Raw genomic sequence first — 24,074 nt, 5'->3', positions numbered from 1 at the left:
GTCAGCCAACGTGTATTTGCTGAGCACCTACTAATTAGGTGCCCTACACAGATGGGGGAGGTGCCTGAAAGCCTTGCAGTTTCGTTAGAGTCCGCCCAGTTCTGATAGCGGGTTCAGGGACATGCAGAAGCCTCGTTTGCCCATCTCCAGTGAGATAAGTAGGCATCTGTGAAGCATAGAGCGTCCCCACGCATAGCATTATGTTAACACCAATTTTTTAGTTCTGGGAAGGTTCCAAGGTTGTCTGCTCAGAAAGAGAGGAATGGGGATGAGAGATGAAAGAGGGTTAGGAGAGATTCCTGAATGAGGCAGGCTCCTCTCTGGAAAGATCAGTTGAGGCCTTGGTAGTAACATGGCCTCCTCCAACCCCCCACCATGCCACACACACATGACTCCCCACCTCTGGCACCCCCAGGAAGTAGCACCTTTGGCCCTTGTGGTTCACATCCAACCTCCTGGCGGGAACTGTAGATTTAGTCAACAACACTCAAATCTTGGAAAAATAAGCAAGAGAGGTGGAGATGGTATGGAGAGAGATAGTAGAGAGAGGGAAGCCAGAAGTGAGTGAGGCAGGAAAGAGGGGAGCCCAAGACAAGACCCAGGGCAGGTTAGGGAGAAACACTTGCAGGATGTTTCTACTACCGCTGCTCCTGCTAGGGACTGCCACGAGCAGATGCCTGCATGAGGAGACCCAGAAATCTGTGACCCTTCTCCGGCCCCATCTCTCCCAACCTGCCCCCAACTTCCGCTCTTCCGCCCTCACCCTGCCTGACTCCCGTGACCCTCAACCCCTGCGAATCCGAACCTGCTATATCAGAGACCCTGTATCAGATGGAGCTTGGGATCCTGAGGGAGCTGGGATGAGAGGGGGACCTGCAGCCCTGGCCCTGGCCGCAGCCAGGCAGGCTGCTCAGCAACTCCAGGGAATCTTCGCAGGTGAGTGGGGGAACAGAAGGAGGCAGGGAGGGCTGAGGAGCAGAGGGCTAAGGAGGAAGACAACCAGAGAAAAGGAACTCTAACATGTTGGGGTGAAATTGACCGCTCATCTTTTTAAGTCCCTCCAGTTCAAGGCCCCCTGCTTTTGAGTCGAGACCCCGCACAGTACTGCCATGCTGTCTGGGGGGACCCAGACACGCCAAACTACCACAGGTGAGTTCATGTCGTTGAGAATGTATATACTACCTCTTCAGAGGTACCCAGAAATGTCTCCAGCTCACCTACAGATATCCATTCTTGGCAGATGCAGCCTCTTGAACCCAGGGTACAAAGGAGAGAGTTGCCTGGGGGCAAAGGTGAGAGCAATTTCTCAGATTTGGGAATCTGAAGATCTCTAGCCTGCCTAGACTTCTCCAAGCCCATTAGCACCAAAATTACTTAATGTGCTTCCTAACAAATGTAGATTCCTGAAACCCTTCTCCCCCTGGCAATTTATTAAATCAGAGACCTGGGCAGCGAGGGGTGGCAGGAGTCCCTATTCTGATAAAGACTGTCCACTCCTCATTCCCAGTACCCAGTTCCCTACTGTCTTCATCTGCTAAGCTAGATGTTGCATTTCACCCCCGGCCAGATCCCTGACACCCATCTCCGTGGTTATGCATTGTGGCCAGAGCAGGGTCCCCCACAGCTGGTCCAGCCAGATGGGCCCGGGGTCCAAGACACTGATTTTCTCCTGTATGTGTGGGTGGCCCACACTTCCAAGTGCCATGGAGAGGTGAGACCCAAATCAAATCCCTTTCCCTGTCTGCCTTTCTTAAACTTAAATATCATGGGAAAGGGGAGGGAGCACAAAGGCAGTTTTTATTAAATTGTGCTTATTCTAGGTGACTCGGTCATGTTGATGAAGTTTGGGTGGGAGCTAAGCCCTTTCAAACCATCCCTTGGTACTGAGTTCCCCGGGTGTCCATTTTCAGGAAGATTTCCTCTGTGTTCCCTCACTTCCCTGCTTCCCACCTCTACCTTGTCCTGGCCCATCCACAGCCCTCTGTCATGGCCTATGCTGCCTGCTGCCATCTGGACTCGGAAGACAGACCCCTTGCTGGGACCATCGTCTACTGTGCCCAGCATCTCACCAGCCCCAGCCTCAGCCACAGTGACGTCGTCACGGTGACTGCTGCATGAGGAGTAGGAAGGCGCAAACAGGTTGGGGAGAGGGGGCAGGTCACTCAGCTTCCCATGAAGTGGAAGAATCTACTAAGGATGGAGGACAAGATGCCTCAGCTCTAGGAAGAGCTGAGTGGGCAGAGCGGGCTATAGAGTGGCGGGTCAACCTGCTCCGTCCCCCATCCCCCTCACCCTGCAGTCATTTGTCCTTAGGTCACACTCCATGAATTGCTCCATGCTCTGGGTTTCTCTGGACAGCTCTTTAAGAAGTGGCGGGATTGCCCCTCAGGACCCAGCGGTAAATGGGAGGAATGAGGGCAAGCTTCCCCACGATGTCAACAAGAGGGGATCACCATCACCCCACCAACTCCTTCCTTCCAGTTCTGCTCCCCCCCCTTCCTAAGTGTTCCTTTCCTCATATTGCCTTCTTCCCCTTCTGTGCTCAGCTAGAGAGGACTGTTCGACAAGGCAACAAGTGACAAGGCGAGATGAGTGGGGACAGCTGCTTCTCACCACCCCAACTGTTAGCCACAGCCTGGCCAGACACTTGGGAGTGCCGGGGGCTTTGCCGGGTGTTCCCTTGGAAGAAGAGGTGGGGACGGGAGCACCTGGCGGAGCTGGAAGGAAGAGGGTGCGGTCGGGTGGCAACCAGCTCCCTCTTCCCTAGGGTCCTTCGTCTTCGCACTGGGAGGCCCGACTGCTCCAGGGTTCTATAATGACTGCTACCTTTGATGGTGCCCGGCGCACTCGGCTCGATCCCATCACTCTTGCTGCCTTCAAAGATTCGGGCTGGTACCGAGTCAACCACAGCGCTGCGGAGGGGCTGCTGTGGGGCCGGGGTGAGGACAGGGGAGGATGGCAGAGGGGCCCTCACGACCCGAGTCAGCGTGAGGGCAGTGAGAGGCTGGGAGGGATTTTCTGCTGCTGAGGTGGAACCGAAGCCGTGAGCACAGCAGGCGCTGAGGGATGCCTGGCGTTTCGTTTGTTTGTTCGGAGGGCTCTCTCTCTTCCTGTCTCTCCAGCAGGATCTGGCCTGGAATTTGGCCTGGTGACTACGTGTGGGGCTGGCTCCTCAGACTTCTTCTGCACTGGCAGGTACGCGTGCTGCGTGGTTGAGGGGCTGTACGGCCATCGGGGACCCTAGTGGTCAGCTGCCATCCCTCCCACACAGCGGACTGGGCTGTCACTACCTGCATCTGGACAAGGGAAGCTGTTCCTCGGACCCCTTGCTGGAAGGCTGCCGCATGTACAAGCCCTTGGCCAATGGGGTGAGACGACTAGAGAGAACAGAATGAAACAGAGCGGCCCCGAGCGGAGTCAACGTCTAAGGCATCTCGGCAAACGCTTTTCTGCCTCCTGCCCCGCCTTTCAGAGCGAATGCTGGAAGAAGGAAAATGGGTTCCCACCTGGGGCAGAGAACCCCCACGGGGAAATTTACCATCCCCAGAGTCGTTGCTTCCTTGCCAACCTCACTTCACAACCGCTCCGTGAGGACAAGACCGGGCATCCCTCTGAGATCCCACACCCGAAGGAAGCAGAGCTCACCGGCCGCTGCTACTTACATCAATGCACAGAGAGAGGAGCATACAAGGTGCAGGCACAGGGGTCACCCTGGGCCCCATGCCTTCCTGGAAAGGCCATTCAGGTGGGTACCGTAAGTGAAAAGCCATATAGCACATTGGCAAAAAGGAAGTTTAAAAGTCCTCGGAATAGTAGCACTATCCAACTTATTTCGATGTTCATTCATTTTTTACTAAGTACCCGTTGAGTCCATGACCCCGATCTAGATTGTACTTTTTCTTTAGAAGGAGGGCTTGAGCAAGCAAATGAGGTCCTAACTATACCCTGCTATGTATTTCCTTGCAGATACCTGGGTACTCGGGTCTTCTCTTCTGTCCCCGCGGTCGGCTGTGTCAAACTAACGAAGTTACCAATGCTGCTACTTCCCCACCTGTGAGTCTTCCACCCCAAGACCTGTCATTCCAGCTGTCTTTTCAATTAGCTGGGCCCCCAGGCCACTCGGTGGGGAAGGAAGAGCTGGACGGGCTGACTGAAGCAGTACTCCAGGCGCTGGTGAGCAGAGGCAGCCCCAGCAGGTAAAGGGGCACTTCAGGCTGAGGATTTCTCCAGTGGGCCAGGGGAACGGCTTAAGTGGGTTGCTTCACCACTCTCCTCTGAAGACTTTGTCCCACTCCTAAGCCTGTACCTGCTTCAGGAGATAGACTCTTCCAGGGACTCTACCTCCCTTAAGAGATCCAAATGTCCCTATAGGTGCTATTTCCACAGCCCCTCCACTACCACTAGTCTGGTGTTCACTGTGTACATGGGCAAGTCCCCTGGCTGCCAAGGGCCTTCAGTTGGTACGCTGCACAGGGCCCTGACCCTGACTCTCCAGAAGAAGCCCCTAGAAGTACATTTTGGAGGAGCCAGCTTTACCACAGGACACACCAAGTAAGATAATATTCCAAGTGGTTTTCTTTCAAATTCCTGGAGTCCAGATGTTTGAAATTGCATTAAGTACTCACTTGTATGTAGGTCCTAGACAGGATTATTTCAGAAAACAACTCATGTGATCACCTCAGGTCTGTCACTACGGGACACTTTTCCCTCCATAATAAGGGAGTCCTCCATCTCTAGAACATAGGGATCCCAGTCCTCTTCCTCCCTTGAGTACCAATGGGGCACCATGTCCAGTTTCCCAAACACCAGTCTAACTCTTCCCTTAAACCATTTCCTTCACTGCCAAGTTAGGTCTCCTTCCAACAATTTAAGTTGCTGGGAGACTCAGATCTTGGTCTTTTTCCTACTTTCTATATTCCTCTGATTTCCTGTGTAGCTTACTGATTGGATGATGCAGGGTTTCATGAGCTCTGTGTATTAGGATAAAGGTGAAGCCCTTCACCTCCTAAGTCTAGGTATTATACCAAGCCAAATGTTACCTCTGTGTTCCTAGGTTGCTGGTTACCTTGGACCGTAATCCCTTTGTGACCCATCTAGCACTGTCCACAGGACTCTGCCTAACACTGCTTATTCTGGTGGGTGCACTGGGAACCGTGGCCTATCAGAAACGAGCTACTCTTCGGGTGGCACCATCTGCCCCTCACCATTCACCAGAGCTCCAAGACACAAGGGGCCCAGCTGGAGGAATAAGGGAGGTGTGATGTTACCCACAGCATGACAGGGTAGATAGGGCAGATTATTTCTTAGAAGACAACTGGATGGCAAGTGTACATTTCAGTTCTACTTTTCTCAGAATGCCTCTTCCTCTAGGTATCACCTCTATACTAGCCTTGTAATGAAAAAAAGCAAGAGACATGGTTCTGAAGATTCATTCTTTATTTTGATACAAAAAATAAACCCTTCAACCTATAGTGTCACTTGTTTTCATATCACAAGCAAACTTACGGAATAGGAATCTGTTACCAGATTCCTGCTCCAAGAATATCACGTATGCTTTAGGAAAAGTCATTGATATTTGGATTCAAATAAACATCAGTGTGAAAGGAGTAACCAATTATCTCCTTCTCCTGATTTTTCCATAATTTTACAAAATCATCACTAGGAAAGCTAATAGTTGGGACGTCACATAATTATGCCAGAATCTGGTAAGGGCAGTGAAACCAGCCATGTGAATCCAGTTAAACTGTAAAAACATGACCTTTTATTGTCCTTCTCTCCCGTTTCTGGAGTAGGAAGGCTCTACTTTATAGCCCCATGGGCCAGCAATATACTTGAGTTATAATGTGTAGGTTCCTTCTGGTTATACGTGCAAAAGAAGCCACAGAATTCTTGAGGGTCTGACATGTAGAAAGGAGCAAGCTAGGAGGCAGACTGCTGATCTAGATTTACTTAGATGGAAAACACTTATGCGAGCAATCCAGTTGATAGGCTGTTAACATTGAAATAACCAAGCCTTGGGGCGCCTGGGTGGCTCAGTCAGCTAAGCATCCAACTCTTGATTTCGGCTCAGGCCATGATCTCAGGGTTGTGAGATCGAGCCCCGCGTCGGGCTCGGTGATGGGCATGGAGCCTGCTTAAGATTCTCTCTCTCCCTCTCCTTCTGCCCCTCCCCACCCCCAAAGAAATAATCAAGCCTGTACTGGTCAACAAGTTCAGTCAGCTGATCAGGATACCATCCCTAGACCTTTAAGTGACACATTGGAAGTTCTCACAGTAAAGTTGCGACTCCATCAGCTGTGATTATCTTCTTTGTAATGCCCATCAGTCTTTACCAGCCGTAGCAGCCACTGCCTGGTAAAACTTTGCCACGAAGTCTGGCTCACTGACCTCCAGCTGCCTGACAAATTCATTGCGCTCTTGCTCAGCCCAGCCTCGAAACCACTGATCCCAAAGACGTAGCTGGCACTCAAAGATACAAGGTGGTCGGTTTGCTCCAGAAACACTAAGCTGCTCCAACCCTTCCAGCAGTGGCTGTAATTTTCCTGGCACCGCCTTAGCTACCAGGTCCTGTAGGAAACGTTCACGCTGCGGACCTGACCAACTGGCAAACCAGTGAAGAATACACTTCATCTCCTGGGAAGTGATGTAAGACATTAGCGGAGGGGAAGAGTTAGTAATACTGTCTGGTACTGAGGGTAAGGGAGAAGGGAAGGAGAGTGGCATCGAAGAGGAAGATGATTCCAGTGGCATCCTGAAACATAAAAGCACTGTTATATACTCTCTAGATAGAGTAACCAAAATACAACTTCCCAACAAGGAATCTTATCACAATCAGCATCTACAGATAAAATTACTTTTCAACAATTCAGTTTACAGGAAAACAACAGGGTACTTCATATAGGTTATTATCCAATCACCTTAGAGAAGGTAACTCAAGAATAACTTCGTTTCATACTTGCCAATGTTCCTGTTTTTCAAACTCATCACCCTCCCCAACCACTGCTTCTCTCCATTATTCTCATAAAAAAAAACTAAAAATAACCAACATATTTCTTGCTCATTCTCTGTGGCCTACTTCTATGTTCCAGGGTGAGTAAAGAAAAAATGATTAATGTTGGTGCATCTCATCTTCCTCAAAATGAAAAAAGGTACATATTTTTTAATCTAGTACATGCAGCTGGTCTGGGCCTAGATGCTAATCATTCCAGAGCTATCAACAGTGAGAAAATAAAAAAAAATTTTTTAAATCATATATGATGAAAGAGCCGCCTTTGTAATGTGCATATAGCCTCTGAAATACGCCCAGAACTTCGTAACATCCTTTACTTCCTTATATTTCCAGTAAAGCACCAGGAAAAATTGAAAAGCAGAGAGTGCCTCACCCAAAATAAGATAACACAGTAAGAAAAAATAGGCGAAGTCACATGTTTATTCAAGACTGAAAAAAGTCTGAGATCCTGGGTGGCTCAGTCGTTAGGCGCCTGCCTTCGGCTCGGGTCACGATCCCAGGGCTCTGGGACCGAGCCCCGTACGGGGCTCCCTGCTCGGCGGGGAGCCTGCTTCTCTCTCTCTCCCACTCCCCCCTGCTTGTGTTCCCTCTCTCACTGTCTGTCAAATAAATAAATAAAATCTTTAAAAAAAAAAAAAAGACTGAAAAAAGTCTAGTTGGTTTGGTGGCTTAGGAGAATAACGTGTTACACTGCTGTAGATGTATGACAATTGATGTCTTTGCACATTTATTGATGCCCTGCCATTGATTTGCATCAGTAATGCAAATAGGTCAGTCGACTTGAATAGATTTCAAGTTCCACAGTTTGAATTTCTAACAATGAAAACCTTAAACTACTTATCAATGACCTATTTTACTGTTTGCGTTCCTTCTCCTGCAAGTTGGGTTTGTAGTGACAAAGAAAGGAACCCCTAAGCAATCAGCATCATCAGTTCGGTACCCAAACAGTCCAAGGAGATTGCCTTTTTCACAGCAATTCCTCCTAAGGAACTTTATTCTCTTACTCGGGTAAGGAAAAACTTTCTCCGAGTCTTGCCTCCACAGCAAACTCAAGTTCAACGATCATGAATTAGTTCACAGTCCGGGCCCCAAGGCACGGTGCTGCCACTTGCCCACTTTGGAGGCCATGAGCCTGGCATTCCAAGGACCCAAAGAGCAACGTAGTCTTAGATGGGAGTGGCGGGGATTCAAGAGATTGGGAGGCGGCAGCTGTATCTGTAGCAAGGCGGGAAGTGTGCCCTACTAGGGTAACCCGCAAACACCGAGTCTGACCCGGCCCAGAGAGGGACTTCTACCCCGCTTACCTCCCCTTTCCTCTCACAGGGCACCCGAAGACCGTCACAAAAGTGCTTAAATTCCAACAGTCGCCGCCGCTTCCATGTTTCCTGAAAACCCTAAGCAGGACCAGCCCGTCAGCCCACGCACTTCCGGTCCCGGACCAGCCCCAAACACCCAAGCGCCTCAGCGCCTCAGCCTTAGGTTCGGAGATAGCCGAGTAACTCCGATTTTGGTTATGCCAGAGTCGAGGGCTTCCGAGTACATTCGATTCAAAGCCTCGGTGAGACGAAAATAACCGAGCTCTGAAAGCAGAGCCAGGGAGGGGGAAGTGGCTGAGAGGAGGGAAAGAACTGATTGGCGCCGATGTGAAGACGGAAATACCCGAGCAGTTCCGGAGGAACCCGGGGAGTTCTGAGTGGTAATCGAGGGGTTGACTATGGCAGTGGGCGGGGTCAGCTCGGTACGTTCGAAGGGCGTTGGCGGAAATTACCGAAGATGCCCGAAGCCGTCGGGACGGACCCGAGTACCTCACGCAAGATGGCGGAGCTGGAGGAGGTGACTCTGGACGGGAAGCCTCTTCAGGCGCTGCGGGTGACCGACCTGAAGGCCGCACTGGAGCAGCGAGGCCTAGCGAAGAGCGGACAGAAGAGTGCTCTGGTCAAGCGGCTCAAAGGGGTGAGAAGTCGGCGTTGCCGGGGTGTCGGAGGGGAGCGGACCCGGTAGAGACGAGTCTCTGCCGCGGCGCAGGCGCAGTGTCCGGGCTCCGCGCGAGCTTGCTCAGGCCGCCAGCGCGAGCCTCCGGATCCGCGCGCACGGTAGTTGCTGAGGCTCGCGCTGGAATAGAGATAGCGCCGGTTCCCGCCCTAACGGCAGCGGCGCGAGCCCAAAATGGGAGGGTGCGCGCTACTCTCCCGGAGTGTCTTAAGCTCCTTCCTCCTTCCCCCACCCCCTCCTTGTTTGTGTCTGTGGCTTCGGCGCATGCGCTGCAGAAGGAGTTAAATCCCACTACTACCACCGGCGTTTGCTGGCCTGAGGGGGGCGAATTGGGCTGGGTCGGAGTTAGGGGTATAGTTGGGCGGAGGGGTTAATGGGGTTGGTGTCGGTGTTGGTGTCCGGAAGAATAGGATTGGGATAGAGTAAAATGACTACCTGATTAGATTAGGAGGTGAGATGAAGAGAAATCTTGATTTGAAGGGACTCGGTTATAGAGGGGTGTACAATTTATAGGGCATTCGGAAGCAATTTGGGCGGATAAGAGTTTGGTGAATCCTGGTGAGAGAGGTTGGGCAGGTTGATATATGTTGGGGGGTTTGAATCGATTTGAGTAGCTTAGGGTGGGATCGTCATGAGGTGGGTGGATTTGTGTGTATAGATTTGGTGTAAATGGAGGGAAGATGAGGATGTCTTGGTTTTAATTGGGGTTAATTGGGATACAAGGCCTGTAGTGCGGATTAGGGCTGGGTTCGCTCAAGGGTTAAATTGACGGACCGTTGCCTCTACAGAAGCTGACGGTTTTGTGTGTGGATTGGGTCATCCATAGCGTGGAGTCTGTGGTCATTTTGCTCTATAGCCTCCTTTTTGAAATTTTTATAGAGTTGATAAATCTAGGTGCCACTCTGTTGGAAACAATACAAGTTCACTCAAGTAGATCTTGTCCTGGGTAACTGACCAAGTAATTCAGTCAGGCCAAAACCAGCAGCCCCATGTTGGTTTCCTGTATTTGAAGCTGACTTGAGCATTTGAAGTCATTTTACCTGCATGGCCAGATTTAGAAGGGGCATTAGTCAGAAGTGCAGAAGATAACAGGGACTGTATGTAGTACTGGTTCTGTCACTGTCACTGATTTTATTACATAGCCACGTGGATGATTTTCTCCATGTGCCTGCATTTTACATTTGTATTTTGGGGAGCAGTAACCATGGCTACTTTTAAGGGTCTTCTGAAGATGAATGAGAATTAGTAAAAGGCTTTTAGGTCCCTGGAAAAGGAGTACAGGTTAAGTGTGTATGGTTAGTCATTGCATTCAGTGAAGAGATTGGGGAGGGCTTGGGGTTTATTCCCTTAGATTCTGACTTTTGCCCTTCTCTGTACCAGGCTCTAATGCTAGAAAATTTACAGAAACACTCAACACCCCATGCTGCATTCCAGCCAAATTCCCAGGTAAGAAAAAAGGTTCATTAGATAGGGTGGGCTCTTTGAATGCACAGACATATGGAAGGACATAATGATGTATACTTGATGCTTAATTCCTCACCAGTATTTTTCTAAGTTCCCTGGGTTGGGAATTTCCTCATAACAGCACAGTTGAGCTCTAATAAAGAATTCAAGAACCGAATTAGAAGAGCTATTAGTTAATTTCTGATACTTGCAATGGTATGTGCCGAAAGATGTGGCTCCAATTGATTAAGTGTAGTACAAGAATATGAAGTCATTTACTTGCCATTCATTTGGGAAAAGTAGTTGCTGTCTTTGAATGTAGATATGAAGTAGACAATCAGGGCAGTGTAAGAAAATACTTGCTGATCAAGAGTAAGTCTTGGGTTGACATAGATTTTTCAAGAATTCAATCCTGTCGAAATTATCCACCATCACTAGTGTTAATGCTAACTATGCACTTACTCCTAAATATCATTAATTTCTCTGTTACTTAGGGCAAGAAATTTAACCTTTGCAGGCCCTGCATTCCTAAGTTCCAATGTATAATAGAAAAGTTTGTACTATATCCATAGTTTTATAAGTGCTCTGCTTTGGTTCTGTAGAGCTGCTTTTGGGGGCTTCCTGGGAAATACAACCTTCTTCCCACGTGAGCAGGGGTTCACACTCCCCTCTTAATTAGATCTACTTTTATCTTGTATATTGAGTTTCAGTATAAGATATCTTTAGAAGAAATCATTCCACAGTTTAAAAAAATAAGATTTTTAGACTTTGTGATCTCATATAAGATTTTTTCCAGCTCTTAAAATCCCCTCATTATAGCATGTTACATACGTAAAGGAAAAATCCAGGTCTTCGTTAGTGCAGTGTTGTGTAGCTCTGGTACTAGATGAAGTCCCAAGATACAGTGGAAAAACAAGAGAGCCTTCCTACTCCCTGGTTACCACTTCATTAAGCTATATCATAATCTAGACAGTTTACAGATGTTTAGTTAAGTATAAGCTTAAGAAACTGCATAAGTTAATCAGTTTGTGATTATATTCTTTTCATTCATTGCATTTTAGTCTTTTAAGCTTTGCTTTTATTATTAACCTAGGATTTTTGCAGCAAATGTATATGCTCTCTAATACATGCAACCCACACTTCATCAATGTCCGTTGATTACCAAGAGACTCATCTGTATTTTAGGTGAAGATAAACATTTACCATGCTTAGGAAAGATGACTAAAAACATAAACAATATTCAGATTTTTTTCATTTTTTTGGAGTTCTAGTCGGACTTGCTAAGCTAGAAGGTTCTGGGAGAAGGACTTGCAAAGAGAAAAACTGAAGGACAGAAGAGTGCTGTGGGAGTCTGTGTTGCAAGAAAAAATGGGAAAAGGGATTAAGCTCCTGGATTTTAAATAGTGTTACCAAGGATTTCTTCCCACCCAAAGAAAATGGAGTTAAAACTCTGTCTAAATGCTGAACAGACATCCCTTTTCTTAATCTTTTGCTTTCATACTCTGAGTACTGTTATTTGAATTTTGGAGATGCTTGACAAAATGATTCCTGGATAGGTAGAGATTGACCTTTTTTATATAAAAAAAAAAAATGACCTAGTATGAATCAGTATTATTTCTTTTCAGTTCTTATTATTATGAAAAATGAAATTTAGATTATATTTGGATAATATTTTAGATTAAAATTTTAGATTAAAAGGCATAATTTTACAGGAATTTTGATTTTAAGCTATTTGGGCATTGCTGGTTGGGAACTGAATTAAAATTTAAGAAATTATGTGCAGTTCTTTTTGCCATCTTTTATGAATCATAGGGTTCTTTATTTTGGTCCTCAACAAGAGTAGCTTAGAAGAGGGCCTTCCAACATTTTTTTTTTTTTTTAAAGATTTTATTTATTTATTTGACAGAGAGACACAGCGAGAGAGGGAACACAAGCAAGGGGAGTGGGAGAGGGAGAAGCAGGCTTCCCGCGGAACAGGGAGCCCGATGTGGGACTCAATCCCAGGACCCTGGGATCATGACCTGAGCCGAAGGCAGATGCTTAACTACTGAGCCACCCAGGCGCCCGGGCCTTCCAACATTTTGATTATCGTTCTTGGGCTCAATAAGGAGTAGAACTTTGCTCCATCGAATTTTCTTCTCTGTGTTTTCTTGGTTTGCTTTCCTTGACTTTTCTTTTTTCCATGTCTTCTACACAGATTGGCGAGGAAATGAGCCAGAACAGTTTCATAAAGCAGTATCTGGAAAAGCAGCAGGAGCTACTTAGGCAGCGTCTGGAACGTGAAGCCCGAGAAGCTGCAGAACTTGAAGGTAAGCCCAGACTGTCACAAGGAGTTTTTCATTCTTACTCCTGTCACTGAGTAGATAGGCCTGTTTAACTAGGCAATTGCAGGAATAAGGCTGAAACTGCTACTTACTTGCTTTGGTAGTTAAGCCAAGTGAGTTGTTTGTTTACCTTTCGTCAGGGAAGAAAACACGTAATTTAACTATCTGTTAGAAGAGGATTCCTGCCAACAGGAAGAATTATAAGTAAATTAAGCTACCCTTTAAATGAGGTAGATCTTAATCCCAGGGAGTTTTTCTCTATGTACTGTGCTCTTTTTAGTATATACTCTGTGTCCCGTGACTTTGCCTGATCTCCTTCACTCCTCTACATATTCCCACATGCTTAGCCCTTCACTCCCTCCCTGCCCCGACCCAATCTGTACTTTGCAGAAGCTTCAGCTGAGTCGGAGGACGAGATGATCCATCCTGAGGGAGTGGCTTCCCTGCTGCCTCCTGACTTTCAGAGCAGCCTGGAGAGACCAGAGCTGGAGCTCAGCAGACATTCGCCCAGTACGTATCTCCCTCCCCACTGCGCTGTTTTGTCAATCCTGCGTAGTTGGTGGGGGGAGGTAGTTAGGCCTCCTTTCATGCTAAGCCTCCATTAGAGTCCCAGGGAAATTCTGTGACATTGATACTTCACATCTGTTTATCATGGGAATTATGTCCTTTTGGAAGTCTGCTTTCCCCTCTATGTCGTGTTAACTCCTCAGAGTGTTTTTCTAAGGCAGTATGATGTTTCTTCTCTTCTGTATCTCTTTAACCTCCTCTATCTCTGGATTGAGCAGTAGTCACAACTCTTTGTCATTCCTTCACCAGTTGTATAGATTATCTATTGCACATCCAGTCATTCCCCGCCCCCAAATGGGTGTCTGCTGTAGTTTATTAATTCATTCAACAAATTTTTGTTAAGTGCCTGCTGTATGCCAGGCACATGCTAGGCACCAGGAATATAGTAGAAAAAAGACAAGTCTCTCCTTTAATGAAATGTATAGCCTACTGAGGAGATGGACATTAATTAAATTATTATATAATTAGCTACCATTGTGGTGTGTGCTCTGAGAGGCAGTGCAGAACATCATGTGAGCATATTACAAGGAGCTCTAACTCCCTGTGTGGAGCTGGTTCAGGCAAGATTGGTTTTTTCACATAAAAATTAAGCACCCACTTTTGTATAGTATTTCAAGCAAAAGTCTATAAATGCAGCCTTTGTCTTCTAAACTACGTAAGATGGTATACTTTTAGGAGAAAATGTATATAAGACATGTGGATAGTAAGTAGATATGTTAAACCAGTGTGTACATTAAAAGTACTTTAAATCATTATTAATGTTAGTGGTCATAGGGAAAGTGATCACTCCATATTTAATATTTTTAGAACGTGTGGAAGTTACTAGCTCTTCTGATTAATATAGAATTCCTTTTTTTTTTTAATTTAATTTTATTTATTTATTTGAGAGAGAGACAACAAGCATGAGCGAGGGGAGGAGCAGAGGGAGAGGAAGAAGCAGACTCCCTACCGTGCAGGGAGCCCGGCATGGGGCTCAATCCTGGGACTCCAGGATCATGACCTGAGCTGAAGGCAGATGCTTAACTGACTGAGCCACCCAGGCACCCCTAGAATTCCTTTCTGAACATAGATTTTTAGAAGATACTTAATGGTAGAAGAAAAATAAGTTATTTTAGAGATCTCTTTTCTTCTCAAAAATAAGTTATTTTAGAGATCTCTTTTCTCCTCAAATACAAAAGTAGCAGAGCCTCAATTGATCCATTTTGCTCTTAGCACTCTTTTCCCTGATTGTAAAGCCAGGAGGAAGGGGAAGACTCTTCTAAATTAGTGTTTCTCCTCAAGTAAAAGTCAAGAGAATATTTATTGAATTTCTGTTATATACATATCTTCATGCTAGAGTATATGGGGAGTTAGCACTTTGTAAAATCTTTTCAGAGAGAAGATAATTGCACATAAAGCCAACAACAGAAGATGGTGTGTTTTAAAGTGACATAAATAGTGCAAACAGACCATAAAAATATAGAGTAAAAGTTCTCTGAGGACTAGAGTGATTAGAGAGAGCTTCGTGAAGAAGGTGTAGGATTTGAGCTGAGCCCTAGAAATAAGTAGGATTTGAATTCGTCCAGAGGAGACAAGAGAGTATTTTTAGGAAGGAACAAAAGCATAAAGATAGGGATGAATGTGATATTTTTAAAGGATAGGTAATAAACGAATCTAGCCAGAGTAAAGTATTCTTTCATATTCAAGAGTAGTCAGAGGAACAATTAAAAAGGTACATTGGGATAATATTGCAAAGGGCTTTGAGTATCAAGCCAATGAATATGAGATTTTTTAGGGGGGAAAAATAGTAGGGGGGAAGCCATTGAAAATTCTTGGTAGGAACATGATTTGATGAGGAACTCTCTTTAAAAAAAGAGAGTCTCTCTGAGTTCTAAATGTAATTTGAAATGAAAATGAAAAATGGATCCTGAAATAGAAATAAGGTTTCAAAAGCAAATAAAGATTTAGAATAAAGGTAACCAGTCTCTTCAGTCCTTTTTGTCATCAGCTGGACTCTCCCTGTGGCGGTAATTGATGAAGGGGGGACAAAAACAGATTGAAGAAGAGGAAAGAGAGGCGAAAAATAAAATAGAAGAGATGAATGTAGTAAATTGTAGAGTAGCTAACAATTGCCATTTGTGCTCTTCAGTGTACTCTCTGCCATAAACTTTCTTACCTCTGATCTTGGCTAGAATATGAATCTCATAGATGTGGTACAAAATTTGGTCAGGGTCCTAAATGGAGTGGTAGTTGGAGTTCTAGCGGTGTTTAGTTGGATCAGTGGTAATGCCTGGAGTTTACCCAGAAAATTAGATTCTTTCAAAATGTGCAATGTTAGTCTGCCATAGGCCAGTAAACTATTGGGAAGCCAACTTACTTGGATGTTTTGGGGGTTTTCTCTAAGATTTTCATTAAAGGAAGGTTTTTAGTAACAGTTTGTTAATCAGTAGTGGCACCTGAGGATATTTTTTTTGGTATTAAACTGTTTTTAAGAATATGGCTTCCTGGGCCCTACCCCAAGAGTCTCAGGGAATGTGAGTCCTGGGACTGTACATTTTTTTAAAGTCCCCTAGTAGTTAGTTAATCAACTCAATTTGTGACTGACTAACTGAAAGAATAGTTTTTCAGTATTGTAATTAATCAGGGTCTTTGGTTTATATTCCAGCAACCTCCTGTTTATGTGCTGTAGACAAGACCCCAAATAGGAAGAATTGGTTTATAACATCCTTCATGGCTCTCCTTCTTGACTTCTCTCTCTACCACTTTCTTCAGATTTTTCTTACGTGTTGGGAGACAGTATTCATCCTCCATAGTCAGAAGTCTAGACTTGCCTCTAGACCATGATTGGTTGTACAAAAATTCTTATTACTATTAATTATTTCAGAAAGAGTCCAATCTAGGAAAATAGAAAAACATTTAAAAATGGCTATCAGTATACAGATTCTTTAACAAAGGTATAGCTCCAGAGGATTTTAACCAGCCTTTTTCTTATAGGGCATATAGTCCTCATTCCTTTTTCTCTTATTAAATCTGGAAGCTGAGATTCTAGAGAAATGCTAGATAAGTTACTCAGCTAACATGAGTCAGATTTAGGTTTGGTGTCATTGCCAGGTCTCCATTCTGTTAATTCCTGCTTCTTATTCATATTCAGGGATTTGTTTTCTAGAATGAAGACACTACTTTCCTATATGGCCCTTATAAACATTCTTCACTTCTCTACTGTCTAGCAACCTGAAACCTTCTGACTTTGGAATCTTAGAAATCTTAGAATCTTAGAATCTTAACCCTCGCTTTTTTTTTTTTTTTTTTAAGATTTTATTTATTTATTTATGAGAGAGAGCACGAGAGAGGGGAGGGTCAGAGGGAGAAGCAGACTCCCCGCTGAGCAGGGAGCCACGTGTGGGACTCAATCCCAGAACTCCAGGATCGTGACCTGAGCCGAAGGCAGTTGCTTAACCAACTGAGCCACCCAGGCGCCCCTACTCTTGCTTTTCAACGCCTGAAATATATTTCTTCACTTGCATTGGCTCCACCCTTTGCTAAAGGTGCTCAGTTTCTACACATCACATATTATTATTATTATTTTTTTAGATTTTATTTATTTATTTGAGAGAGAATGAGAGAGAGCGAGTACATGAGAGGGGGGAGGGTCAGAGGGAGAAGCAGACTCCCCGCTGAGCAGGGAGCCCAATGCGGGACTCGATCCAGGGACTCCAGGATCATGACCTGAGCCGAAGGCACTCGCCCAACCAGCTGAGCCACCCAGGCGCCCACTACACATCACATATTATTAACATCTGTTTTAAGACATTTAATGTGGCCATGTTCCCATAATAGAAGATGTCACTTTTCCCAGAAGCTTGTCTGCATCACATCAGTTCCTTACAGGGATCTAGAAAGTGATTCTTCATTTCTTCTTGTCTTTTCTTCTTTATATTTTGTGTTGCTTAGAAGTTCCTGTTTTATGTCTGAAGGTCCCCTCCAGTTATCATTTTTTTGGCAAAACATTCATGACCAAAACTTTCTGAATAGCCCACATCTCTTTGATGACTTAAGTGCTTCCAGAGAAGTAATCATCTAGAATCCTATCACTGCAATTTTACAGCATCAAAACAATTATGATCCAACAGAATAGCATTCACCTTTCAGTAAGTGGAGAAAGAGGCTATTTGCTTGTACATACCTAATTTTAAAATCACAACTCTAGAACTCTTTGACTTAACACATTTATCTCTGACCGACTTCATAAAACATGTCTTTTTCCCACCGCTTAAAATCAAATTTATTCAGAGCGTATAGGTGCTTATGGAGAGCTTGTTGTTCACCACAAAGCATCTTTAGTATGGCTTTAAATATGTGCATATAACTCCTGTTTTTAAATTAAAAAGAAAACAGAGAATGTTTCTTAGAACTTGCAGTGATAGGTAGGGATGCCTGGGTGGCTAATCGGGTTAAGCATCTGCCTTCTTAAGCATCTGCCTTCGGCTGAGGTCATGATCCCAGGGTCCTGAGATGGTGCCCCACATCGGGCTCCCTGCTCGGCGGGGAGCCTGCTTCTCCCTCTCCCTCTGTGTGGTACTCCCCCTGCTTGTGAGTGCATGTGCGCGTGGATGCGCAAGCGCTCTCTCTGTCAAATAAATAAATAAACGAACTTGCAATGATAAAAGCCAGTACTTGGGATGACTAGCCTATGAATTTTAGCTGTTCATAGGATTTGAAGAGTATATATTTTTTTCCAGACAATAGGATTTTTTTATCCTTTTAAAAATATTTATTTTGTTATTACAAAAAGTAGTATGTATTTATTAAAGAAAATTTCAAGAACTAGGAAAAAAAAAACCAAGTTTTTAAATCCTCCATAGTCTCACAAAATAAAAAAAAACCTCAGTTGATACTTGGCTGTATAATTTTCCTCATCTTTTCTTTGTCTATGTAAAGCTTAAAATATCTACAATATTCAGATCGTTATTGTCCCTCTAACCTAGTTAACCTCTTTTTTTTTTTTAAGATTTTATTTATTTATTTGACAGAGAGAGACACAGCAAGAGAGGGAACACAAGCAGGGGGAGTGGGAGAGGAAGAAGCAGGCTCCCCGCAGAGCAGGGAGCCCGATGTGGGACTCCATCCCAGGACCCTGGGATCATGACCTGAGCCGAAGGCAGTCACTTAACCGACTGAGCCACCCAGGCGCCCATCTTTTTTTTTTTTTTTTTTTTTTAAAGAGAGAGTACGCAAGGGGACAGGGAGGCGCAGAGGGAGAAGGAGAGAGAATCTTAAGCAGGCTCCACATCCATTGTAGGAGCCCAACGAGGGACTCAGTCTCACATTCCTGAGATCATGATCTGAGCCGAAATCAAGAATCCAGTGCTTAACCAACTGAGCCACCCAGGCACCCCTTCTTTTTTATTTTTATTTATTTTTTAATTCTTAAGCATCTGGATGATTTTAAGACATTTTTTAAAAAATTTTTATAAAAATGTCCAACATGGGGTTTGAACTCCCAACCCTAAGATCTAGAGTCACATGTTCTACCAACTGAGGCACCCCCGAGACATTTTTTTTAGAGCAGTTTTAGGTTCATAGAATTGAGAGGAAGGTACAGAGATTTCCTGTATGCCTTCTATTCCCACACATACATAGCCTCTCCCATTATCAGCATTCCCCCATCATTGTGGTACCGTTTTTAAAATTGAAGAACCTACATTGACAAGTCATAATTACCCAACATCCATAGTTTACCTTAGCGTTCACTCTTGAGTTGTACATTTTATGGGTTTGGACAGATGTATAATATGTACCCATCATTCCAATATCATACAGAGTATTTTCAGTGTTGTAAAAAACTTCTCTGCTCTGCCTGTTTGCCCCTCCCCCCAGCCTCTACGTTTTTTTTTTTCTTTTTTGTTAAACTACAAAAATTGCTTATTTTAAACTTGTAGAGGAGTTTTATCTAAAATTAATGGAAAACAGTTTTCTTTCAGTTTTACTCATTTTGTAAAAAACCTATTCCAGGTTATTTAATTATGAAATTATTATTGATACTACAATCACCACATTATTTATTAATTTCTTACAGATTATTCCTCAGTGTTTGGTAGAGAATCTGGCCTGTTACTATATATCCTAACCATAGATCCTGTACACACACCCATAATGCAAGTCTTTATTCAATAACCCAGATATGAAATGGTATATATTCAGAGCTCCAGTGAGTAAAGTGATCATGGAGTAAAGTTTTACAAAATATGTGCAGTGTTTTAGTTCATTTTATATTTCTTTTTTTAGTTACAGAAGCAAAGACTAATTCATTTTAGATTGTTGGGATATAGAAATAAGACTTTGGGTTAGAGCTTACACCATCTGTTTTATTTGTGCCAGTTTAGTGTAGGACATGGTTTTGTGGATCATTTGAGCCTTTTGTACTATATTAAAATTGAGCCCAATCTAACTGAGTTAAGTATCTGGAATATACTCATCTTGAGGCTGTTTTCTAAACTGACTCTCATCAATACTTGCATTGCTGTTTTGTGTAATTTTTTTTTTTAAGATTTTATTTATTTATTTGACAGAGACACAGCGAGAGAGGGAACACAAGCAGGGGGAGTGGGAGAGGGAGAAGCAGGCCTCCTGCCAAGTAGGGAGCCTGATGCAGGGCTCTGTCTTGGGACCCTGGGATCATGACCCGAGCCGAAGGCAGATGCTTAACGACTGAGCCACCCAGGCTCCCCTATTTTGTGTAATATTTTAATACTGGTAGGAAACTTAGAAATCTTTCAGTCCATCGCTGCCTTTTTCTTGGTCAAGACATTTAGACCCAAATTGGTTGGTGTTTTTTGTTTTTGTTTTTTTTAGAGAGTGAGTGAGAGCACTTGCAGGAGAGTGGGGAGGGGCAGAGGAAGGAGAGAGAGAATCTCACGCAGGCTCCACGCTCAGTGCAGAGCCCAATGCGGTGCTCAATCTCATGACCCTGAGATCATGACCTGAGCCAAAATCGAGTCGGACGCTTAACCGACTGAGCCACCAAGGTGCCCCAAGACCAGATTGTTTAAGTGTTTTATGCACAGTTGCCTTCCTTCATGGAATGTGAATGAAATTTTTTTTCCAGTTTTACATGGAGTTATTATTTGAAACGACCTAGTTTGGTTGTTGTCAAGCTTTCTTAAACTTATTTTTCCTTTCAAAAAGAAATCTTACCTTGAGCTCTTTATATAAAAACATAATTGAGGGGGCCCATTTCTGAAGCCCTGTCCAGTGGCTTGAAGTAATTTCTAGGAACTTTAGGGCCTAAAAATAATTCATTTAAGTACTATTTCATGAGATTGTCATTTCACAAACTGGTTTGTTAATCATCATATTTTGTTCAAAACTACTAGTGGTAGCAGTAGGCAATCCAGAAAAATGGTAACAAAACATTTTATAGAAATAGGAGGCACTTTGTACATCCCTGCAAAACAGTTTGAAGCCCCTGGTAGTTATGAAGCACCAGGTGGTAATTTTATAGTTATTTGAGTTATTCATAATATGTGAATTAGCTTTGAGATATTGAAAATATTCCAGACATGCACGGCAGGAATTATTAAGACCCCTAGAACTTTATTTTTATTTATTTATTTTTAAGATTTATTTCTTTATTCTTGAGAGAGAGCAAGCGAGCGAGCACATGAGAGCAGGGGGAGGGGCAGAGGGAGAGAGAGAAAATCCTCAAGCAGACTCTGCACTGAGTGCAGATCCCAACGCAGGGTTCCGTCCCAGGACCCTGAGATCGTGACCTGAGCCAAAGCCAGGAGTCAGACGCTTAACCAACTGAGCCACCCAGGCACCCCCCCCCCGCTTTAGAACTTTATATAATTTTCTGCGTAGAAGTTAAAGAAATTAATATAGATATGTATTGACCAGCTAATATGCTGTGATTGAATTTTAGAAAGCATCCTTGAATGAATGTTTATGCCATGAATCTGACTTGATTTTCTTTCATTTGATAGGAAAAAGCTCTATTTCTGAAGAGAAAGGTGAATCTGATGATGATAAACCAAGGAAAGGAGAAAGACGATCATCCAGGGTCAGACAGGTAACTTAAACATCTCTTAAAGCATTTATCACTTCTTTGGATACTGCTTTGGATATCTCCTCCTTCTCTTCCTCCTAAGACTTTTTCAGAGTTTGTGTCTCTTTAGATTTCTGTAGTCCTCTTCTTTTTCCTCTTTTTCATCTTTATCTCATTTACGGGAGTTTGGGGGGTGGTTTTTGTTTGTTTTCCTTTTTTTTTTTTTTTTTTTTTTCCCCAAAAGCACTCATTAGCATTTAATGAACCTCCCTCCATGTTGCTTCAAGCTACCAGGACACAGCGCCCCCCCCCAACCCCCTTCATCTTCTCGTCAGCTCTTTTACTGAAAAACTTGGCCTTCACGATGACAGGCTGTTTGGGGAGCTTTCCCTTTCCTGAAACTTTGTAGTAGCCTGAGTGCACCATGTCAGGAATAGGAGCAGCTCCGGTCTTGTTTCTGGCAGCATTTACCCGTGTCTGCTCACTGACTAAGTAAGGTCCGCAGTTTGTCAAGGTTGACAGATGGGCAGAAGCTCTGGTTCCTCTTTAAGTGCTCATGCCTCATACTAACGTTTCCAAAGTAACCTGGGTGATACTTGTCGAAGTTGACCCTGTGATGATGCGTGTCTCCAGCATTACCCTGGCCTCCTCTGGCTTCCAGTGCTTGCTGATGCGGCTGTGGCTCACATGGCCCAAAGTTTCCGGGTCTTCCTTCCTGGATGGCATGTGGGCAGCCCAGATGAAAGAGCTGGTTTTTTGTTTTCTAATTAGGTCTGCTCAGATTTCTAAGCAAATATAAATTAAAACTTAATTATGAAAGTTACCTTAAAGGCTGGTCTATATTCCTAAAGTACATTATTAAAAAAGATACAGTTATTCAATTAGAACTTTAAAGCCATATGATACAGTGTTAAGTGAGCCAGAGCACAAAAGTTTATCTGTGTTACGATTATGACTATGGAAAAGAAATGATGAGGAAAAAGTTAAATATACCAAAATGATAAAAAATAATTACATTAAGTGATGATAGGTCAGTTCCCCCACCCCCTTGCCACTTTCTAGATGTTCAGTTTGTATTTATTTTTAAAGTTTGAAACTAAAAAATGAACTAGTAGCGGTTTCATTAACGTATTCCATTTGTAGTCTCTTTTGATCCCCTTAAGAGCTTGATAGACCATGTTTGTTTACTGCCACACTTGTGTGTGTGGATGCAAGCTTGTATCATTGAGTTTCTCTTTCTTATGTGTATCTCCTGAGATACTTTTTTCTCCTCTGTTGATAGTGAGCAAATATACTTGGATCCACTGTATATCTTTTCTTTCAGGCAAGAGCAGCTAAACTCTCTGAGTGTAGCCAGGTGGCTGAGGAGGAAGAGGATCAAGAAACGCCTTCCAGAAATCTGAGAGTCAGAGCAGATCGAAATTTGAAAACGGAGGAGGAAGAAGAAGAGGAGGAAGAGGAGGAGGAAGAGGAGGAAGAGGAAGAGGAAGAGGAAGGACAAAAATCTAGGGAGGCACCAGTCATGAAACAACTTGAGGAAGCAGAAGAGGGGGAAGAGATGCCCAGAGCAAAACCAGAGGAGGTGATAGATGAGAGACCCCAAACCATAAGATCCCAGGAACAGGACGGGTTAGAGAGAGGGGGAAGAGTCACAAGGTCCCAGGAAGAAGCCAGAAGAAGTCTTATGGCCAGACATCAGCAGGAGAAAGAAATGAAAACAGTTTCTTCCCTTGAGGAAGAAGAAAAGGAAATAAAATCTTCACAAGGCTTGGAGGAAAAATCAAAGTCCCCTTCCCCTCCTCGACTGACTGAAGATCTGGAGAAGGCCCCTCTTGTGCTACAACCAGAGCAAAATGCCAGTGAGGAGGAAACTCCCCCACCTTTACTTACCAAGGAAGCATCTTCACCGCCTAATGCACAGCTCCAGGGTGAAGAAGAAGTAGAGCCCATGGAAGGCCCAGCTCCCCCTGTCCTCACTCAGCTATCTCCTCCTAATACAGATGCTGAGGCCAGGGAGCTATTAATATCTCAGCATACTGTCCAGTTGGTGGGAGGCCTGTCTCCTTTGTCAAGTCCTGCAAACACCAAAGCAGAATCTCTAGCAGAGAAAGTGCCAGAGGAGAGTGTCCTGCCCCTAGTTCAGAAAAGCACACTAACTGAATGCTCACCCCAGAAGGGTCTTGAAACTGAGTCAGAAAAATCTGCTCAACCACTCCCTCTTAAAATCGAGGAATTAGCACCGGCCAAAGGGATCACTGAGGAATCTCTGAAACAGCTGTCTTTGGAACAGAAGGAAGGTAGAAGGGCTTCTCATACCCTTCTCCCAAGCCACAGATTAAAACAGTCAGCTGACTCCTCCTCAAGCCGGTCGTCCTCCTCATCCTCCAGTTCTAGATCAAGATCTCGCTCTCCTGACAGCTCAGGCTCTCAGTCTCACTCATCTCCAAAATCCAAGCAGAGAGATGTATCTCGGGCACGTACTCACACCAACCCTCGTGGTAGATCCGAGATGGGTTCCCGATCCACATCAGAGTCCAGGTCACGTTCTCGTTCCCGTTCCCGTTCTCGTTCAGCTTCAAGCAACAGCAGAAAAGTAAGTGTGGGAGAATCCTGGGTGCGTTGATGTTTTGTTTGTATTCCAGTGTTTTTCAACCCCAGGAGAACTATTATAATTTCTGGCAGGAATGGTAAAAGCTTCCTTTACTCCCCAGGTCAG

General features: G+C 44.4%; 3 protein-coding genes and 1 pseudogene across 8 annotated transcripts in view; 2 read left to right on the top strand and 2 right to left on the bottom strand.

The window, feature by feature from the left end:
- The first annotated feature begins 476 nt into the window (after positions 1–476).
- CIROP (ciliated left-right organizer metallopeptidase) lies at positions 477–5,261 on the top strand. Its single transcript, XM_054513648.2, has 14 exons — positions 477–936; positions 1,056–1,149; positions 1,241–1,292; positions 1,568–1,711; positions 1,978–2,103; positions 2,314–2,398; positions 2,547–2,692; positions 2,768–2,939; positions 3,126–3,195; positions 3,272–3,368; positions 3,473–3,745; positions 3,967–4,196; positions 4,372–4,551; positions 5,054–5,261. Exons 1-14 carry the CDS (start codon positions 522–524, stop codon positions 5,259–5,261), a joined length of 2,292 nt encoding a protein of 763 aa, XP_054369623.2. The 5' UTR covers positions 477–521.
- Positions 5,262–5,418: 157 nt separating this feature from the next.
- CUNH14orf119 (chromosome unknown C14orf119 homolog) lies at positions 5,419–8,915 on the bottom strand. 3 transcript variants are annotated; one of them, XM_064570834.1, is made up of 3 exons: positions 8,778–8,915; positions 8,314–8,403; positions 5,419–6,751 (listed from the first exon to the last, which is right to left on the bottom strand). In XM_064570834.1, exon 3 carries the CDS (start codon positions 6,748–6,750, stop codon positions 6,322–6,324), a length of 429 nt encoding a protein of 142 aa, XP_064426904.1. In that variant the 5' UTR covers position 6,751; positions 8,314–8,403; positions 8,778–8,915; the 3' UTR covers positions 5,419–6,321. The 3 variants fall into 3 exon arrangements, with proteins under 3 accessions (XP_064426904.1, XP_064426905.1, XP_045756500.1); XM_064570835.1 differs by lacking the exon at positions 8,314–8,403 and having other exon boundaries at positions 8,778–8,912; XM_045900544.3 differs by lacking the exon at positions 8,778–8,915 and having other exon boundaries at positions 8,314–8,661.
- Positions 8,783–24,074, top strand: part of ACIN1 (apoptotic chromatin condensation inducer 1) — a 33,460-nt gene continuing 18,168 nt past the window's right edge. For all 4 annotated transcript variants that reach the window (XM_064570829.1, XM_064570828.1, XM_064570827.1 and 1 more), the window contains exons 1-6: positions 8,783–8,962; positions 10,382–10,447; positions 12,642–12,753; positions 13,159–13,278; positions 21,297–21,382; positions 22,683–23,951. In XM_064570829.1, the coding sequence (XP_064426899.1) occupies positions 8,783–8,962; positions 10,382–10,447; positions 12,642–12,753; positions 13,159–13,278; positions 21,297–21,382; positions 22,683–23,951 (1,833 nt within the window). The remainder of the gene's footprint in view (positions 8,963–10,381; positions 10,448–12,641; positions 12,754–13,158; positions 13,279–21,296; positions 21,383–22,682; positions 23,952–24,074) is intronic.
- LOC123862144 (large ribosomal subunit protein uL15-like) lies at positions 21,641–22,084 on the bottom strand (annotated as a pseudogene).

The sequence above is a fragment of the Mirounga angustirostris genome, unplaced genomic scaffold (assembly GCF_029215605.1).
Source record: "Mirounga angustirostris isolate CCGP_5_RB_7025 unplaced genomic scaffold, mMirAng1.0.hap1 SCAF_9, whole genome shotgun sequence".
Classification (NCBI taxonomy): domain Eukaryota; kingdom Metazoa; phylum Chordata; class Mammalia; order Carnivora; family Phocidae; genus Mirounga; species Mirounga angustirostris.
Note: the sequence above shows the minus strand (reverse complement) of the source record. Positions and strands in the feature narration are given on the sequence as shown.

Coding starts and splice junctions, on each gene's coding strand:
- CUNH14orf119 (XM_064570834.1), bottom strand. CDS start 6,750: ATGCCACTGGAATCATCTTCCTCTTCGATGCCACTCTCCTTCCCTTCT.
- CIROP (XM_054513648.2), top strand. CDS start 522: ATGGTATGGAGAGAGATAGTAGAGAGAGGGAAGCCAGAAGTGAGTGAG. Junction 4,197..4,371: donor AGCAGAGGCAGCCCCAGCAG/GTAAAGGGGCAC, acceptor ATGTCCCTATAG/GTGCTATTTCCACAGCCCCT. Junction 4,552..5,053: donor TTTACCACAGGACACACCAA/GTAAGATAATAT, acceptor CTGTGTTCCTAG/GTTGCTGGTTACCTTGGACC.